Consider the following 20,767-nt stretch of genomic DNA (forward strand, 5'->3'; position numbering starts at 1 on the left):
GAAGACCTGAAGATGGCTCATCACCGTATTGATTAGAGGAATGCCGAACTAAATTTTTTTTGATAGGGACTCCGGAAGCTTAAGAAGAAGCTGGAACTGACTGAAGACAGGTGTTTCTCGTTCGGTTTTGACTATGTTGTTGAGAAGGCTCGTGGCCTCGACTGGTATTACAACTCTTTCTAAACGAAGGAATGGAAGATCCAGTCGGTCGTGATACAAAAGAAGGTCCTCTTGTGGTTTTCTCGGGCGAGGATGAAGACCTTTATGACAAATAATTTTTATTTTATCAATCTCTTGCATTCGGGCTTGCAACTTCTGCCTTTGGGCTGTTTTTATTATGCAGTATTTTTTCATATTTTTGGATGTTTCTTTGTCTTGATGCATAAATTTTTCTCTTTTGCATTGCCTCTTCGGCTTCTTTTTCCCTTAGCAATTTTGCAAAATTTTAGTATATCGCATCTTCGGCTTTAGTATCGCCTCAACAATTGCGTCTTCGGCTTCTGTCTAAGTAAATTTAGGCAATTGCATCTTCGGCTTTTGTCCCAATTGCGCCTTAGGCTTTTCCCTTATCAATTGTTAATTTTTATCGCATCTTCGGCTTTCGTTTTGCTTCAGCAATGGTTAAATTTCCATCGCATCCTCGACTTTTGTTTCACCTCAGTAATTTTTAAATTTTTAGCATCCATCTTCGCCCCAAGTGTTTGATGGACTAGGTCCATTTTTCGGAAATGATGTTAATTTTGTTTGTCCCTTTTCTCAAAGATGGGACTTGTATTTTAAAGACTTACTAAAAATTACATGGTAAGTATAGACGATGCAGATACGAAGTACCTATTATCTTCGGATAGCCCCTAGGCACGTGTTTCATCAGGTATCAAAATCTTATAAAGGAGTGGGAAATGAATGAACTATCTTCTTCAGGTAGCCCCTAGATAGGTGTTCGTTCGCCCCCTTTCTAGAGGTAATTTCATGCATAATATTTCCTCTGAAGGAAGGAGTATCGTGAGGACGAAGAAATTATCTTCTTCGGATGGCCCCTAGATAAGCGTTTTGTGCGGGAGACAAAATTTTAGAGAGGGACGAATAAAAGATCTATCATATTCGGGTGGCTCCTACATAGGTGTTTCGTGCCAAAGTCAAATAATACTAGAAAAGTAAGGCGAATGGGCCTATCTCTTCGGGGGACTCCCTAAATAAGGTATTTATTCGTCTTTGTTAGTCTTATGCATAACTAATTTGAATATAGCATGTAAAGAGCATGTTTAAGTTCTGCTATTTTACGTTGTTTCGGTCATTCTTGTGCCTTAGCATAATTTAGGAAATTTTATATGTGTCTTCGGCTTAACCTTCATCTTCGTCCCTGAGTTGTTAAGGGTTGAACAGTTAGGATTCAGAAATTTTATTTTTGACCTAGCATAATTTATTCTTATGCTTCTTCGGTATATGTATTAACCTTAGCATAATTTGACTAATTTACGCATCTTTGGTATGAACCTAGCGTAATTTATAGGATTGATGCGTCTTCAGTACTTAATAGTTACCTTAGCATAATTTATTTAGTTTGTGCATCTTCGGCTTTATTATTTTCCTTAACACAAATTATTATTAGTATTATAATTATTATTATTATTTTTATTAAGTTATTATTATTATTATTATTTTGATCGTTTCGGAACCGCCTTCTTGGCCCCCAAGTGTTTAAGGGACTGAGTTGTTCGCGTTTGGGACTGTATTTCGAGTTAATTTTTTTCCTCGAATTTTGAATAAAACAGGTTGGCGTCTTACAGACTTGCTTTCCTTCGGGATATTTGAGAAGATACTTATTTTTCCTTCTGGATATCTCCTAGATAAATACTTCATTAATTTATTTTAGCCTTATTACGAAGTAAAATGCTTCGTCCAGCCTTAATAATATGCATCTTTGGTGTTATCTCGGCATATTCAGAGTTTGTAGCCTTATTACGAGGTAAAATGCTTCGTTCAGCCTTAATAATATGGATCTTCGGTGTTATCTCAGCATAGTCATAATTTATAGCCTTATTACGAAGTAAAATGCTTCTTTATGCTTTGATAATATGCATCTTAGGTGTCAACTCAGTATAGTCAGATATTATAACTAGCTTCTTCGTCCCATGTTTTTAAGGGACTAAGTAACATCTACTTTGAAATTTTAAGTAATTAGGTCACTTTGTTTTACCCAATCTTGAAGGAAAGATAATTAATGTCTTAAAGACTTATTCCGCTTTGGGGTAAATATTACCCTTGAATATTTAAGAAAGTTCCTATATTATTCGGCATACACCTTAAATATGTATTTTGTTAATAAATTTATTTTATTAACTTAATAAATCAGGATGAATGTAATGGATTGAGATAAATGTACTTAAAGTAGTGTACTGAATCCGATATATGTACCTTTGGTCAGATCGAGGCTAACTTCCAAGAATTTGGTTGCCTTGACCATGTCAAACTAGGCTAGATAGTCGTTAAACTCTTCGTTCGACCCTTGTCTAAAGCAGATCAAGACAACGGTTCTTAGTCATATACTTTCTCTTTTTCTTTGTATGTGTTCTTGTTAGATATATTTGATAATGTCATGGCTAATATGATTTATGTTTAGTTTTCAGATCTTACTTAAATAGGATAAATCAGTACTTACTGGAAGTCAGGACTTAAGGATATCAGTACTTATATTATCAGGAGATAATCATCAGAAGATGGATATCAGAACTTAAGTACTTAAGGACGTTTAGATAAGGACAGTAGCTGATTAAAGGAAAGAAGATATAGACAAACACAAGAAGAGATTTGCATGAAGAAGGAATTCTATGAGGAATAGAATACTTGGAAGAAAAGATATCTTATTGATATATTTTAGGAAGCATAATTATATTCCATATCAATTAGCGATTATCTTGTAACTGTGTAGTATATAAACACAGACATAGGGTTTACACTAAAAGTGTTATCATATTCGAGAAGATTATTCATTTTAACCCTAGCAGCTCTCGTGATATTTGTTCATCACTGAGAGGTAACAGTTCCATACTGTAACAGAGTTTATTGTTTCAATAAAGTTTGTTTTCTGTTACTTGAGTTATTAAAGTTCGATTTGATTGTACTTTACACTGTATTCACCCCCTCTACAGTGTGTGTGTGACTTAACAAGTGGTATCAGAGCCTATCTGTTAACGCACAAACAGTTTAAGATCCAAACACAATCATGTCTGACACAGAAACTCCAACTAAGCCTACCAAAACTGAAGAACCTCCAAAGACACAAATTCAAAGTCGGTATGAGACCATCAGAGTTCCCATACTGAGACCATCTGAATATGCCATATGGAAGGTGAGGATGACCATGTTTCTGGAAGCTACAGATCCAGAATATCTTGATAGAATCAAGGAAGGACCTCACAAACCAACCAAGCTCGCTGTTGCAGTTGCAGGTGAAGCAGCAAAGACTGTACCAAAGGAGAAGAATGATTATACTGCTGAAGATATCGTATCAATTGCTAAGGATGCTAAGGTACGACACTTACTGCATAGTGCCATTGATAATGTAATGTCAAACAGGGTAATTAACTGCAAGACTGCAAAGGAGATATGGGATGCTCTGGAAACAAGGTGTCAGGGAACTGATACAATTAAAAAGAACAGGAAGACAATACTCACTCAAGAGTATGAACACTTTGACTCAAAGGCTAATGAGTCATTGACTGATTTATATGACAGATTTGTCAAACTCTTGAATGATTTGTCACTGGTTAATAAGGAGTATGATCTTGAAGATTCAAACCTTAAATTCCTGTTAGCTCTTCCTGAATGCTGGGATTTGAAGGAAACAACAATAAGAGACAACTACAATCTTGATGAAACAACTCTTGATGAAATTTATGGAATGCTCAAGACTCATGAACTTGAGATGGAACAAAGAAGCAAGAGGAAAGGAGGAAAGTCAAGGACAGTTGCTCTTAAGGCTGAAGAAGAATCCCCCAAGGCAGCTACCTCAAGGAAAGACAAGGGTAAAGCTCTTTTCATAAAGTCTGATACTGAGTCATCAAGTTCTGAAAGTGATGATGACTCAGATTCTGAAAGCTTGCCTGAGACTGATGCTGATGAGGAGATGATGAAGCTGTGTGCTCTTATGGTGAAAGGGATCACAAAGATTGCATACAGGAAGTTCAGGAAGGGAAAGAAGTTTTCCAGGAAAGGCACAAGTTCTGATAAGAAGAATTTCAGAAGATTTGAGGGCAGAGGAGGAAAGTCTGACAGAGGAGATTACACCAATGTCAAATGCTATAACTTTGATGAGAAAGGCCACATATCTCCTGATTGCAAGAAAGTGAAGAGTGACAAAGGCAAGGCTCTTGTCACAAAGAAGAAAAGCTGGACAGACACCTCAGACTCTGAAAGTGAGGAGAATTATGCTTTGATGGCAAATGCTGATAAAGCAAGTGCTGAAAGCAGTTCTGAAGCTGCTGAATCAAAAGGTACCTCATACTACTTATGCTTTTCATACTGATGATATTAAGGAGTTGAGACGATATCTTAAAACCATGTTTGTTAGTTATAGAGTTCAAACTTTAACATGTGAAAGATTAACTTCTGAAAATCTTGCTTTTAAGAAAAGAAATGATTTCTTAGAAAAAAAGTTAGTTATGTTCCATCAAACTCAGAAGGATAGAGATGATGCTTTTTATGTTAGGGATGAAGTGCTAAAAATGATTGAATCTCTAAAAACTGAGTTAGAAAAGGAAAGAGAGATTATCAGGACTTGGACTAACTCTGGCAGAACAACTCAAAATTTGCCAAGTAGTGAAAACTAGAAAGAGGGCTTAGGTTATGGAGAGGATAAGAGTGATATACGAACTGTAGAAATTAAGCCTGTTGTTGTTCAGCAAAAGCCAAAGTTAAAACCTGTTAAGTTTGTAACCGTAAAGTCTGATAATGAGAAAATCAAAAGTTAAAAAGGGATTAACTTCTGACAAACTAAAACAGGAAAAGACAGCTGAAGTAAACATAGGCTTAATGACTAAGAAGCAGCTTAAGCATAAGCTGAAAGATGTTAAGAACGCAAACAAGGTAAAATCACCTAGGAAAAATAGGAATGGAAAGGAATGTGTGAATAAAAGCAATGATTATAAACCTGTTCCTAAAGCTCCTAGGAAAACGTGTCATAACTGTGGAAGTTCTAACCATCTGGCTTCTTTTTGCAGGAATTATAAGAACATAAACTCCTTACCTTCAAAGTGAGGAGTTAAGAGTCAGTCTGTTAGATATAAGCCACAAAATCCTTGTTTTCATTGTGGTAGTTTATGACATTCCATTTATACTTGTAAGGAATATCATAGTTTGTACTATGATTATTATCAAATAAAACCTTTTTTAAAGAAAGTTTCCATTGTTCCTTCTAGTGTAAATTCTGATTCAACACTAAGGATCTTGATCAAATAATCATAAGGTATACAAGTTAGGGAATCAAAATAGTTCCAAGGATCATCATGAAATAAGATAAACAAAGGAATGAAGGACCATTACGCAAGGGAGTTCATAAAGGTTCATATAGGGTTTACAAGAATTCAAGGTATCAATAGTTGATCAGGATATGAATAAAGAGGTTACTATAAAGGTTTGAACAATAATCATATCAAGAATAGGTTCAAAAGGACAATAACAGGGTATCTCAAGAATCAATAATAGGTTCACAAGGAACAATAACAGGTTCACAAGTGCTATAAAAGTTCAATACTCTATCATGGCATGAACAATATCCTCTCTATAAATAATTTATACAAGTAAGCAGAGTTACTTGCCTGAATTCGCTTTCCTGTTTCACAAGGGTTAAACTACTGCCACCTAGTACACTTTTCCCTTTCCTAACCCGAATACCTTCTCCGAATTGAGAGTGTGTGTGAGAGAGAGAAAGCTTCGAGAGCGAGAGAAAAGAAAGAGAGAAGAGAGAAGTCTGTGGTGAGGAAAGAAAAGAAGGGGGTGGGGGTGTGGGGATTTATAACCACCAAAGAAGGGTAGTTTGGTAATTTGGTTAAATGAGTTTCAAATTTTCTTTTATTCTTCCTCAAAAACGAATTTAAATATTATGTAACTCTCTCAGTAGAAATGAAAATGTCAAGAATAACAATTTTAGAATAATGATAGGGATAAATAAATCCTGATTATGTAATTGAATATTACAGTAATTATACATGATTTGGGCTGTTAGGCCCAATAAGAAGATGTATGACATTCAGACCAAAAAGGTCAACACATTGATCAGGCCTGATGGACCAGATCAGGCCTGATGGAATAAAGAAGGCCCAAAAACCCTGAATATTAATTAATTTCGTAATTAATTAATAAGGGAAAAATCAGCTATTGAGAAGAGTCCCGATAAGGACATAAATCCTTGCAGATTAACCTCAAAGGGACCTAGAAGGATAAGGAATCAGTTTCCTACTATTTAGGACTCCAAAGTCCATTATAATTCAGAGACTTGATCACCAAGTCTCCTATACCAAGTCCAATTCTAGGACCACCAACATCTATATAAGGGGTCTCACCCCACAAATCAGAACTACGTTTTTTGGCTTGATTCTCTAATTCACAGAGATACGTAGGCATCTCGTAAAGGCAGAATTAAGCTACGAAACACGAGAGTAGCCATTAAAGGCCTTTAGCTCCCGAACCTTAGTTTTTTATCTATAACATTTGGCGCCGTCTATGGGAAAGCGCAACAATAATCATGGCGAGAACACGGAGAACAGTTAGAGCCCTTGGAGGAGGAACACTAACGGGGACAACCCAAGTGATTTCTTCAACTGTGGAGGTGCCTCCTCACTCAACCTATGCAACCACACAAGGAGAAGGACAGATAGGGGCAACTGAACCTCAGCCACAAGGGACGGTTCCTTCGGCTACTCAAGGTACGAATCCTCAAGTTCAACAAGTACATGCACCTGTGAATTCTCGACCCGTCGGGTACGAATATTCAACTGTTGTTACTACTAACCCCCTTATGGGATGCCCCTTTACCCCGAGGTTGGAGGAAGTGGACATGCTGGACGTAGTGAAGCGCGAGGGCGTTCGCCCCCATACATACAAGGTTTGGCTCCTATTCCTGGGGATCAGAAATTTTCTGGTCCTTACACTGAGAGAGACTCCGAATCTTCGGATGATGAAGTAGCCTCGAGGAGGAGACGTGCTGGCAAAGAGCCGATGGCTGATGGTAGCCAACACCCTCAAAGCACCCAAGGGACGAATCCCCAAGAAGTGCAGGAAAGAATCAGGGCTCACGAGGCTGAGATTCAAAGGCTGAGGTGCGACCTGGAGGCGCACCAGACTACCAGACCCCCAGTACCTCCTAGGGGAAGGAATCCTCCTCCCATCATAGACCTGGATGGCCTAGTGCAGAGAAGGGTTGTTGTCCCAAGGGCTGATCCAAGCAATCTTCTTCCCCTTGGAGATCCTGATGATCCTACTCCACCCTTCACTGAAGATATAATGAATACCCATATCTCAAGAAAGTTCAAGATACCAACTATAAAAGCTTATGACGGCACGAGAGATTCCGCTAATTATGTTAGAACATTCTCTAATGCACTGCTGTTGTAGCCCGTGAATGATGCTATTAAGTGTCGGGCCTTTCCTCAAACCTTGTCAGGTATGGCTCAAAGGTGGTATAGTCGCTTGCCCCCAAACTCTATTGGGTCGTTCAGAGAATTAAGTCAGGCTTTTATTAAGCAATTCATCAGTGGGAGAGTTCATGAGAAAAGTTTAGCATCTCTTATGAGCATTGTGCAGGGGACAGAGGAATCCTTGAGAGATTACCTGAATCGTTTCATAAAGGAGGCTTTAAAAGTCCCAGACCTTGATGATAAGGTAGCCATGATAGCACTGCAACAAGGAACTAGGGATGAGTTTTTTAAGATGTCCTTGGCCAAACGTCCCCCTGAAAGCATGTTGCAGCTCCATGATAGGGCAGGGAAGTATATCAAGGTTGAAGAAAGCATGAGGAAGACCATAGTAAGTAATGAGCCCACTGGAGGCAAGAAGCGGAAAACTGATCCGGAGTATATCGCTAGGGACAAGTATCCTAGAACCGAGCAAAACCCTGATTCAACCCCCAAGAAGGGAGGACCTGGGCAAAAGTTCAGAGAATACGCTAAGCTGAATGCTCCTAGAAGCCAGATCTTGATGGAAATTGAGAAAGATCGAGATATTCGTTGGCCTAAGCCCTTAAAGGCTGATCCCGCCAAGCTAGATAAGAGCAAGTATTGCAGATTTCACAAAGATGTCGGTCATGACACTGATGAGTGTAGACAATTGAAAGATGAAATTGAGTTCCTCATTCGAAAAGGAAGATTGAATAAATACACTGGAGATGGAGGGGAAAGGAATAACAATGGAAGAAAGAACTTTGAAGATCGTAGGAGGGACCAAGATGATCAGGGGCGGAATCCCCAGCCTAGGGGACCTGTGATAAATACAATCTTCGGAGGACCACGACCCCGAGGGCCTGTGATAAACACAATCTTTGGAGGACCAACTGCTGCTGGGTTATCCAAGAACTCCAGGAAAGCGTATGCCCGAGAAGTTATGCATATTGATGGGGAAGCCCCGAAGAGGGCCAGGACAGGAGTAAAAATGTCTTTTGATGATTCTGATCTGGAGGGTGTGAAATTTCCCCATGACGAGCCGTTGGTTATAACCCCGATAATAGGGAACAACCCAGTGAGAAGGGTCCTTGTGGATAATGGTGCTTCAGTGGATATCTTGCTCCATGACACCTTTTTGAGAATAGGATATAATGACTCCCAATTGACCCTAACCGACATGCCAATATATGGGTTTGCGGGAGTGGAGTGCCCCGTAGAGGGGATATTCAAGTTGCCAACAACCATAGGGCAGGAACCAAGGCAAGCAACTCAGATGTTTGATTTTGTGGTGGTGAAGGCTAGCTCGACTTACAACGCTATTATGGGAAGAACATAGATACACACCTTCAAAGCAGTCCCTTCTTCCTACCATTCAGTTATGAAGTTTCCAACCCGGGATGGGATCGGAGAAGAGAAAGGAGACCAAAAAATGGTTAGAAGCTGTTATGTTGCCTCTTTGAGGGCATATGGAGTTGGGGGGCAGGTTCTTCCTATTGAAGATCTAGATATCCGAGAGAATGATGGGAAAAGAGGAAAGCCAGTAGAAAACTTGGTTTCAATTCCTTTAGCCCCCGAAGATCCTGAGAAGGTGACTTTTATTGGAGCAACGCTCGAGGAGCCCCTTAGAGGGAAGTTGGTGAAGTTTTTGCAAGAAAATAGAGACGTATTTGCATGGTCAGCAGCTGATATGCCAGGCATAGACCAGGAACTGATTACTCATAAGCTGAATGTGGACCCAAATCGGAAGACGGTAAAACAAAAGAAAAGAAGTTTTGCTCCAGAAAGGCAAGAAGCTATAAAACAGGAAGTGGAGAAGCTCTTGGGGCTGGTTTCATTGAGGAGATTCAATTTCTGGAGTGGTTAGCAAACCCTGTAATGGTGAAGAAGGCTAATGGAAAATGGAGGATGTGTGTGGACTTCACTGATCTAAATGATGCCTGTCCTAAGGACTGTTTTCCGTTACCAAGGATCGATACTTTGATAGATGCCACTGCTGGGCATGAAATGCTGAGCTTCATGGATGGATTTAGTGGATACAATCAGATCAAGATGCACAAGGACGACATTCCAAAGGTATTATTCATCACTGACTTTGGTGTTTATTGTTATCTTGTTCTGGCGTTTGGTCTCAAGAATGCAGGAGCCACCTACCAAAGGTTGGTAAATAAAATTTTTAAGGATCTTATTGGCAAGACTATGGAAGTCTATGTTGATGACATGTTAGTCAAGAGTCTAGTAAAGACTGATCATATAGCCCATTTAAGGGAAGCTTTTGAGGTCCTTGGGTACCACAAAATGATGTTAAATCCTACAAAGTGTGCATTCGGAGTAGTATCTGGAAAATTTTTGGGATTGATGGTCTCCAAGAGAGGGGTCGAGGCTAATCCCGATAAAATAAAGGCAATCCTGAACATGGAACCACCAAAAACTATCAAGGATGTTCGGAAGCTCACAAGAAGGGTTGCTGCATTGGGACGATTCATCTCCAAGTCAGGAGACAAGTGCCTATCATTCTTCAAGTCACTAAAAAACATTAAGGACTTTGTATGGAGTGAGGAAAACCAAAAGGCTTTCGAAGAATTGAAGAAATAAATGGCGTAGGCCCCGTTGTTGGCCAAGCCAGTTTTGAATGAAGTTTTATTCTTGTACTTAGCTGTTTCAGAGAGTGCCTTGAGCGCTGTATTGGTTAAGGAGGAACTGAAAGTCCGGAAACCCGTATACAATGTCAGCAAAATTCTGCATGGTGCCGAGTTGAATTATTCAACTATTGAGAAATTTGCTCTAGCCTTGGTAATGGCTTCGAGAAAGCTGCGTCCTTACTTTCAGGCTCATCAGATTGAGGTGCTAACGAATCAACCCCTGAGAAATATCATTCACAGTCCCAAGGCAAGTGGGAGATTGATCAAGTGGGCAATAGAGCTGGGAGAGTTCGATCTCAAGTATAAGCCACGAACGGGAATAAAAGCCCAGGCACTAGCTGACTTCGTGGTGGAATGTACCTTACCCAACCAAGAAGTCGGGGGGCAGGAAGATAACATACCTCAAGACAAGGAAGTTGATAAGGGGGATAAAGAGAAGGTTAATAAGGAAAAGGAATACTGGGTTCTCTATTTTGATGAAGTATCAAAAATGAATTCAAGTGGAGCAGGTTTGGTTTTACAAAGCCCTGATGGGTTCTTAATTGAGTATGCCATGAAGCTAGACTTCCCAACCACAAACAATGAGGCAGAATATGAAGCTCTGATAGCTGATCTTGGCTTAGCAGGGACACTTAGAGTCAAGAACTTAAAAGTCTGTGGATACTCGAAGTTGGTCATATCCCAGGTGAAGGGAGAGTTTGAGGCAAGGGATGAGACGATGGCTAAGTATGTCCGCCTAGTAAGGGTCGTGATGACCCAATTTGATGAATGCCATGTTGAGCACATTCCAAGGGAGGAAAATACTAAGACAGATACGTTGTCAAAATTTGCTTCATCTGAGATGGAAGAAAGTTCTGGAAGTGTATACTATCGCGTTTTGAAAACACGGAGCATTGATGTTAAGCTTGTGGCTCCTATAGGCCTAGGGACGTCATGGATTAATACCATTAAGGCTTACATTCAAACCGGCTGGTTACCAAACGATGCTACTGAATCACGAAAATTGGTTGTTCGAGCACTAAGATATTCTTTGATAGATGGAATTCTGTATAAAAGATCTTTCGTGGTTCCCTACTTAAGATGTCTCAGGCCTGATGAGGCTCGCTTGGCTCTTGAAGAAGTACATGAAGGCATATGCGGGCAACACTTGGGGGGCAGGGCCTTGGCTCATAAGATAACCCGTTTAGGCTTCTATTGGCCAGAAATGATGGTTGATGCCAAAGAATATGTGAAAAAATATGACCGTTGTCAGAAGCACGCACCAGTTGTTAGACAACCCCCCGAGATGCTGACTTCTATCAACTCGCCCATCCCCTTTGTAATATGGGGAATGGATATATTAGGGCCTTTCCCCATGGCCACGACACAAAGGAAGTTTCTGATTGTGGCCATTGATTGTTTCACCAAATGGATTGAAGCCAAACCCTTGGCCAAGATCACAACTAAGCAAGTTGCACAATTCCTGTGGGAAAGTATTATGTGCCGGTATTGAATTCCCCGCATCCTAGTCACTGACAATGGAACACAGTTCAACAACGAGGAATTCAAGAAGTATTGTGAGAAAAATGAAATTGAGTTACGATTCACATATGTGGCTCACCCGCAAGCTAATGGACAAGCGGAAGTGGCAAATCGAATAATCCTGGATGGATTAAAGAAGAGGATCGAGAAGTCAAGGAATAACTGGGTGGATGAAATACTCCCCATACTATGGGCCTATAGGACTACGTGTAGAGTCACGACTGGAGCAACTCCCTTCATGTTAGCATATGGTGCAGAAGCAGTTGTTCCTGTAGAAATATCACATTCCTCCCCCAGGATTCAAGCTTTCAATGCTGAGGAAAATGAAGAAGGGTAAAGGTTAGCCCTCGATCTAATTGATGAAGTACGAGATGAGGCACATGCGAAGATAGTGGAATATCAGAAAAAAGCTTCGTTCTACTACAACCTAAGGGTTAAGGAAAGGTTCTTCAAACAAGGTGACTTAGTCTTGAGGAAAGTGGAAGCTTCTGGTATAGGAAAGAAAGGGAAACTTGCCCCAAATTGGGAAGGGCCGTACAAAGTCAAGAGCGTTCAGGGTAGAGGAACCTACAGGCTGGAGACTATGGATGGTTTTGAAGTCCCGAGAACTTGGCATGCACAAAACCTGAAGGTTTACTATGTTTAACATAGTTAAAGTACGATTCTCACTTGTCAGAATGACAAGTAGGTTTAAAAGCACCTTGAAGCTTTGCTTGCTTAGGATTTTTCTATATAGAAGATATGTTTAGATTTTATCAGGGTTGAACCCATTTCATGTAAGGTATCCAGAATACCAAGTTATAATATAAAACCCACGACTTAATCTTGGCCTACTAGATTGATGGCATTGTGAAAGATAAAACCAAGTTATAAACTTGAGTTTGAAAAATCAAAAGAAAATACGACGATACTTGGGCAAAATACGACTTAAAACAATAAAAGTCAATTACAAAGTTCAAATATTGTCTAATAAAGAAGAAATACATAAAAAAAAACTTAGGCCTTGGAAGGCTGGGATTCTTCAGAACCATTATTCGAAGTCTCCTCGGATGTCTCAGTCGTCCCCTCGGAAGTCTCCGCAGAGGTTCCCTCGGAACTACATTCAGACGCTTTGGATGCTGCAGGAGGCTTGTTTAGGAGGCGCTGCCTTTGGAGGCTTTTATATCTTGGCCTTCTTTATAACGGGCTCAGGCTCCTCCTCAGAAGAAATTTCCTCCTCTTCAGAGCTGGACTCGAGCTCCTTCCTCTTTTGGCCTTGGCCTTGATTCCTCGATGGGCCGTCGTTGATCAAATCAGCAAGCTTGCCTGTAACACCCCCAAGTCCTGGAACTTGCACAGGGCAAGGGAAGGAGGACTATTCGAGGACTTCTGGAAATTCATCCTGAATGGCCTCCACAGCGGCATCCTAGCCTTCCTTATAGCTAACTGGATGAAGGAGGGCATCGTGCTCCACCATTAAATCCTTGAACTCCTGAGTGTCCATCCAGCCGTCAAAGGCTTTATCCTTCTGAGCCTTGAGGATAACATTTTCGGCCCGGGCCGTCTCCAGGTCAGAAGTAGAAGAGCCAAATTGGGCTTCAAGGGCCTCTATTCTTTGGTTGGCCTCCTCCAGCTTCTTGTTCGCATCCTCAGGCCAACCTTCCAAGCCTTGGCTTGGTGAATCGCCCCTTGAAAATGGGCGTTCTCCTACAAGAAACACAACAAAAGTAAGAGACGGGAAAAATAAAAAAAGCAACTATGAACGGCTAAGGAAAAAGACGTACCGTCGCCAAAGCCTGAGCTCCGAAAAGCTCGTTCCCCTCCAAGTCCTGTTGAAGGACGAAGTCTTGATAGTCAACCAGGGAGATGGAATGCTTAGACCATTCCTTGGCAAGCGCTGTGCTGCCGACAATCGAATCCTTGCCCCGGATTCCCCAAGCAGGTTGAAAGTAAGACCCTGGTTTTTGCTTGGTGTGTAAAACTTGGCTGGGGCCTTCTTCGCCTGGTTCCATTGCTTGGAGTAGGAACTCCGGGAAGCGATCCCCAAGGCGCGGGTCTTTAAAGACCTTTCCAGCACGCTTCATCCTAGTCGTCTCCAGGTCTTTAGGCTTCGTAGCCTCCTCAATTTTCTCAGCCACTGCAACAAATGAGATAAGTAAGTTGAGGAATTAGCAAAATAGAAAATGAAGGAAATAAAAAGAACTAGATAAGGAAGGAAACATACTCTTCTTAGGGATGAGAGAAAGGCCGCGTTCTACAAGAACGGTCTCCCTGATAAGATCCCAAGAATGGGAAGTCCCATTATCTTGCGACAGGAGGTTGAAAGCTCTGGTCTCCTCCTCAGACAAAATTATATTATTTGGGCTCCCATCTACGGCTAGCCCAAAAGACGAGCGAAATAGGGTGCCCCAATCGCCACCCTCCTAAACGACGAACAAAAAATCTTTCTTCCACCCCAAATTATTGTCAGGGATGGACTTCCCGTTCACTATGTGGGGAATAGTTGGGCGCTGGTTTAAAGAAACCCAGCCCGGATTCTTGTCAGGGTTGTTCTTGAACTGAAAAATCTTTCTGAAAACAGCAACAGAAGTAGGGACATTGTGCTTGGCGCATTGCGACAGATAGCACATAATCAGCCTCCAAGAGTTAGGAGGGAGTTGGAAAGGGCCGATGCCCACATCAGCTAGAAGAACAGGGATAAACGAGTGAAAGAGGAATCTGATACCTGCTTTTAGAGTATCCCTGTAGACGCACAATGCGTCCTTCCTCCACTGACAGGCCCTGTCGGCCGGACCTGCAAGAACCAGTTTGAAAGGATCCTTGATTCTGAAATAACTACTCAACTTTTCCAGCTCCTTTGGATCCCGCAAGGCACTAATATGGTCGTGCGCGTCCAGATGCGCATCAGACGGGTACTCGTCTCCTCGGGTGTTGATCATATCGATCAAGGAAGTGTACCTTGATCGAATAGGGAATTCATTGGACTTTCTAGCCACATTCATCTTGGCCAAACGAGTCATTTTTTTATCAGCCATCTGAAAAAAAGGGCACATAAAGAGACCATTTTAAAAACGCAAACTATGCAAAAAACAAGCACAGGAAGTAAAGGGAGAAGTTTTACTTGAAATAATGCTCCTGAAAAAGGCTTTGGGGCTTAAGATACTCCGACTTACTGTTATTGCTCTGAGATTATTAATAGAAGAAGAAAGAAGGAGAATTTAGAAATGAGAAAATGAGGAGCAGTACTGACTCCTTTATATAGGAGGAAAAGTGAAGTTGAAGGGACAAAAGACCCAGTGAGGATAAAGGCCCAAAGAAAAAGCCCAAAAAATGGAACATTCCAGAATATTTCAAGGAATTCCAAAGAAATTTCCAAGAATTCTAGAGAATTCTAAAGAAGGTTTTTAATTTATTAAGCCCAGATTAATAGAAGGCCCAAATCCAATTAAGATTTGGAAAATAGAAGGCCCAAATCCAATTAAGATTTGGAAAATAGAAGGCCCAAATCCAATTAGGATTTGGAAAAATAGAAGGCCCAAATCAAAGCCCTTAAAAAAGATAAGGCCCAAACAAGGCCCAATCCAAAATTGGATGAGGATGAAGCCCAATAAGACCAGGATTGAGGTCGAATTTCAAGTCGTGAATTCTGCTCGAATTTTTTCGAACAGACACCCGAAAATTACGGGTATAATAGACCAGGATTGAGGTCGAATTTCAAGTCGTGAATTCTGCTCTAATTCTTTCGAACAGACACCCGAAAATTACGGGTATGATAGACCAGGATTAAGGTCGAAAGTCAGACCAGGATTGAGGTCGAATTACTGAATCAAGCACAATATTTTTCAAGAATAAGTGCACAAACCTAAACTAAAATCCAGGTCGTGAATCGACTAGGATCCTGGTTGAAATCGAGTTCGTGAATCCTAGTCGAAATCTAACGACCAGGAAGCAAATGAGCACAAGAGTCTCGACTAAGATCTAGGTCGAAGTTTTGACTAGGATCCTGGTCGAAACGCAGTTCGTGGATCCTAGTCGAAACTAAACGACCAGGAAGTAAGGAAAGAGACTAGATTTCGACCAAAATCCAGGTCGAAGGTTCGACTAGGATCCTGGTCGAAATCCATGTCGTGGATCCTAGTCGAAGTCCTTCGATCAGGATTGGAAAGCTGGCCCAAAATTCGACTAGGATCCATGTCGAAATTTCGACTAGGATTCTGGTCGAAAAAGGGCTGAAATTTTGAGAATATTTGTAAAAAATTGCAAAAAATGTGAAAAAATCTCGGAAAAAGGGAAAATTCCTGAAAAATACCAGAAAATTTCTAAAAATAGGGAGAAGGTAAGAAAATAAAAGGGGAAGTTTTTAAACAAACCTGAAGCCACGTACAAGGCAAATCGTTGTAAGCGTGTAGGTCGCTCCACACTTTACGCAAAACGATACCCTGAAAGGGAATGAACGAACTTAACTTTTGCGAAATCTTATACGGTTTCCCAAAAGTTGGGGGGGCAAATGATAGGGATAAATAAATCCTGATTATGTAATTGAATATTACATTAATTATACATGATTTGGGCTGCTAGGCCCAATAAGAAGATGTATGAGATTCAGACCAAAAAGGTTAACACATTGATCAGGCCTGATGGACCAGATCAGGCCTGATGGAACAAAGAAGGCCCAAAAACCCTGAATATTAATTAATTTTGTAATTAATTAATAAGGGAAAAATTAGCTATTGAGAAGAGTCCCGATAAGGACATAAATCCTTGCAGATTAACCTCAAAGGGACCTAGAAGGATAAGAAATCAGTTTCCTACTATTTAGGACTCCAAAGTCCATTATAATTCAGAGACTTGATCACCAAGTCTCTTATACCAAGTCCAATTCTAGGACCACCAACATCTATATAATGGGTCTCACCCCACAAATCAGAACTACGTTTTTTGGCTTGATTCTCTAATTCACAGAGATACGTAGGCATCTCGTAAAGGCATAATTAAACTACGAAACAGGAGAGCAGCCACTAAAGGCTTTGAGATCCCGAACCTTAATTTTTTATCCATAACAAATAAAGATCTCGAAATTAGCTTTTCAGCTATATTTTTAAAATAATTTTTGAGCGAACGGTTGATTTAATACGGATTTTACAAGATTATGCTGAAAATAGCATTTTAACTCCATAAAATCATTTTAAAATGCACCGATCAGGAAATAAATCCGTATTTCATTTTTAGAAAGTCTCTAGGACTATTTTGAAGATAACAAAACAAATTTCACGCCTTGACCATACTCTGATAATTTTATAAAAATATATAAAGGTTCAATAAATCTCATTTTAAATCAAATAAATCCCTTAAATCACTTAAAAAAATTAACAGATCACATAATCATGCATACACACAAGTAAACACATATATTCACACATCACAACTCATATTTGATCACAAAATTTCCCTTTTTATTATTATTTCCTTTTTTGCGTAACGGGTTGCGTTCTGCTTAACGGCCCGACGCTGTGCGTTTCGTTTACGCTTCACAATTAATCCTTTATACTAACTGACACGTGACTGAAAGACTTACTTAAACATTTCCATTTCACATAACAACACATAGTTCACGTTTAAATACTTTTATTCACTTTTAAAAATGGGTCACGTTCTACTTGACGGCCCGACAACACAACTTATCCACTAAGCTGATTCATCAAACTGGAACGCGTCATTTTACGTTCCCAGTTATTAATATACAATAAAGATAATTAATCATTAAAATAATTTAATCTCTTTATTAAATCACATAAATTATAATTACACCACAGAATCATACTTTATTCACTTAATTACGTCACGAAATTCCCGATCGTTACAGTTGACAGATAAAAAAAAGTCACTCAAGCATCCTTAGATGTGTTGTGGAAGGAAGCGAGAATTTTTTTGAGCTCAACATTGTAATTCTCTGCTGCGTCCTGATTAACTAAATGACCCCCGTCTTTTACATATACCAATGTTGTATCACCACCCAATTGTCTGCAATTATAATATTATCATCTATTATCTTTACAACGCAAAAATGAATACAAAAAAAAAAGAATTTCTTACGAGAGAGTAGAGACTACAAATATGGGTACAATTGTAAAAAATTCTAGTTCTTTGATAAATTGTATAATCAGCACTTTCTTATGTGGAACTGGGTGGTAAACAAACAAATCGAACAAAATTTACTAAAGTAAAACCGAGCTGGACTTTTATTAAGAACATGGTCAAGATTGATTCGTTACTAAAAACCCAAACATGAGTTTGATGTGAACATTTCGAGAATCGAGTTGTTTGTCATTGTTCACGTAGTTTTTACTCAACTAATCCAATTTTTAAAGTAATTCACACGATTAAGCGTCTCCCATACATATTTACATTATAAATTCACACGATTTTCACGAAACTCAGGTGATTTGTTTTTGCTTTTATACTTTCATATCAAATATATCACATTTTAAATTTACACCGTTTTCACAAAGCTCACCCCCATTTATTTTTTATATCATTCATATTCAGTGGTATACACATTTATTTTTTTGTTCGCTATAATTTATCTTTAAATTTAGATCCATAGACATAAGACTGATTTTAAAATTCACAGTCAATGTAAAATTAAATAAGAGTAGATTTTATAAAAATTTCAGTTCGATTAATACCAACAAAAAATGTGTAAGACTTCAAATTGTTTTCTTACTTCAGTTTACAACTTATATGTTTATTTGATTAAAATATTAAAAGTTATTTTTTTTTGGTAAGAATATCAAATTAATTTTTGGAAGCACGAGAAATCAAATCTAAACATATCATAAAAATATGATAATTTTACCCCAACGACCAAATTGTAATAAATTGGCATATCAATTGTATAAAAGATATAGTTATCTTTCAAGGGTTATGTTTTTTGGAGTCCCGTGTTTCATTGGAGTCCTTAGAGTCCACATATGTTCGGCAAGTAAAATATAGCTTAAATTGCTGCAAAACATATTATTTTTCGAATGATATTCTACAAATATCACAATTTTATTGAAAATCTTGCAGATGACATATATTTTACAAGTAGAACGTTTCAAAATATATTATTTTACAAAACATGCATAGTCATAAATTTCCGTGTTGCAGAACATACATATTTTACTTGTAAATATATGAGATTTGCATGATTTTATTGAAATAATAATATTTGTTAAACATGTTTTGCAAGATAACACGTTTTAGAAGATATTTTATTTGCAGAACATGAAAGGACTCTGAAAACTCCAGTTAAAAGGTGGACTCCATAGAACTTTACTTATAAACCATATAATTTTATGCAAGTTAAATGAACCGACCCAAATTTAACTTGTTCGAGTCCCAAGCAAAGAGTTAAGTTTGAAATGTAATAGCCGGCTCGAGTTGGTCTACTAATTTATCTCATTTTCATGTTCAAATGTTGAGTTCGGTTAGTAAATAAATGAAAGCCAGTCGATTGGGAACAAGCTAAACTCGAGTTTTTATCTTAAACAAATATCTCTTCTTGCTTATTGTTCGTTTTCGAAACCGATCAAAGCAAAGTATCGACCTCTTTGGTGTGTTTCACTATTCCGAGATGTTATATGGTTTTATCAATATTGTGCAAAAAATAAGGGCTTACCTTTTTGTGTCCTCGGCAGTTTGGGAAGTAAAAAGCTTGTCATCGTCCCCCCACATTAAACTAACTTTCTGCAGCCACAGATCACACACAGCTTATATTTCAATCTATCAGCATATCACAAGTGTACCAGCAGCTACTGTATGTTAAACAAAGTAAGTAACCTGGCTTAAACTAATGGGCTTCACTTCATTGTCCGGAATAACCCAAGCATCTGCTAATTCAGCTTTTTCTTTCCTGTTGTTATAGAACTCCTGCACTCGTCAAACACCGCAAATTATTACCCTTATACGTCACACAATTTTTGGCTTATTTGACTTTTTGTGGTCAAATTAGCAGAATATTCACTAAAAATCACTAGAATATAATTAGACGAAAACACAGAATTACCTTTAAAAAACCCTTAGCAACAAAACCAGGCATATTCACAGGTCCATGATAACAGAGTTTGAGAAAAGCCATCAAACCCTCAACTGTTGTTGGCAACACAAATGCAGGAAAGCTAGGATACCCGTACTTGTCCACTATACCCCGACTCAACGATTCAGGAAACTCAATCACCGCGTCACTGGCCACTACAAACTCAACCAGCTCGGGATACATCTCAGCCATCATAAAGCCTACAGACCCACCATATGTAAGTCCAACAAGAGTACACTTCTTGGCACCAACTTTTTTCAACACGGCAGCTATAACCTCTGCCTGGAAAGCCGTAGACCTCCCTGGCTTGTCGGTGATTGATTCGCCGAAGAAGAGGAGGTCAGGCACGTACAATGCATAGTCGCTAGAGATTGCCATGACTTGAGATAGCCAGTTAAATATACCATCAGCTCCGAACCCATGCAGGAGTACAACATTCGGTTTGGTTTCCGATTTCGATTTCGATGGAACCCATATTTTGATTTTGGTACCGGGTTCGGTTTCGATTATTTGTTGGGACAATCCATAAAATTTCATTAGGACACGGACTGCTGGCTTTAAGAAAGTGAATATTCTCGCCATTTTTTAAGTTTTCTTAGAACTGGTGGTTGAAGATGAGATTTATAAATACGACCAGTATATGTTATCATGTTATCCTGTTATCAGGATTCCGCAATGGCTCTTTCACCAGACCCGCTGTCTTGTCACTGACAGACTTGGCAACAACGTGCTAATCGCTATCAGGCCTTTGTTCTGTTTCGCGGTCCAGAGACGGGTGTCACACGATTGATTCCTTGCGATTGAATAATTGGAAAGATGTTGTCTCGAAGCGGAATGAATAAAGTCCTGTTTTAAACGTTTAACAAAATTTCAGAAACTTGAGTACAAATTGATAT

General features: G+C 39.3%; 2 protein-coding genes across 2 annotated transcripts; both read right to left on the reverse strand.

Moving 5' to 3' along the window:
- Positions 1-12,735: 12,735 nt before the first annotated feature.
- Positions 12,736-16,434, reverse strand: LOC141667375 (uncharacterized). Its single transcript, XM_074473832.1, has 3 exons — positions 16,165-16,434; positions 13,579-13,931; positions 12,736-13,501 (listed from the first exon to the last, which is right to left on the reverse strand). Exons 2-3 carry the CDS (start codon positions 13,876-13,878, stop codon positions 13,403-13,405), a joined length of 399 nt encoding a protein of 132 aa, XP_074329933.1. The 5' UTR covers positions 13,879-13,931; positions 16,165-16,434; the 3' UTR covers positions 12,736-13,402.
- Positions 16,435-17,554: 1,120 nt separating this feature from the next.
- Positions 17,555-20,502, reverse strand: LOC141667376 (uncharacterized). Its single transcript, XM_074473833.1, has 4 exons — positions 19,842-20,502; positions 19,616-19,705; positions 19,455-19,522; positions 17,555-17,815 (listed from the first exon to the last, which is right to left on the reverse strand). Exons 1-4 carry the CDS (start codon positions 20,451-20,453, stop codon positions 17,680-17,682), a joined length of 906 nt encoding a protein of 301 aa, XP_074329934.1. The 5' UTR covers positions 20,454-20,502; the 3' UTR covers positions 17,555-17,679.
- Positions 20,503-20,767: the final 265 nt, after the last annotated feature.

The sequence above is a fragment of the Apium graveolens genome, chromosome 6, assembly GCF_009905375.1.
Source record: "Apium graveolens cultivar Ventura chromosome 6, ASM990537v1, whole genome shotgun sequence".
In the NCBI taxonomy this organism is placed as follows: Eukaryota; Viridiplantae; Streptophyta; class Magnoliopsida; order Apiales; family Apiaceae; genus Apium; species Apium graveolens.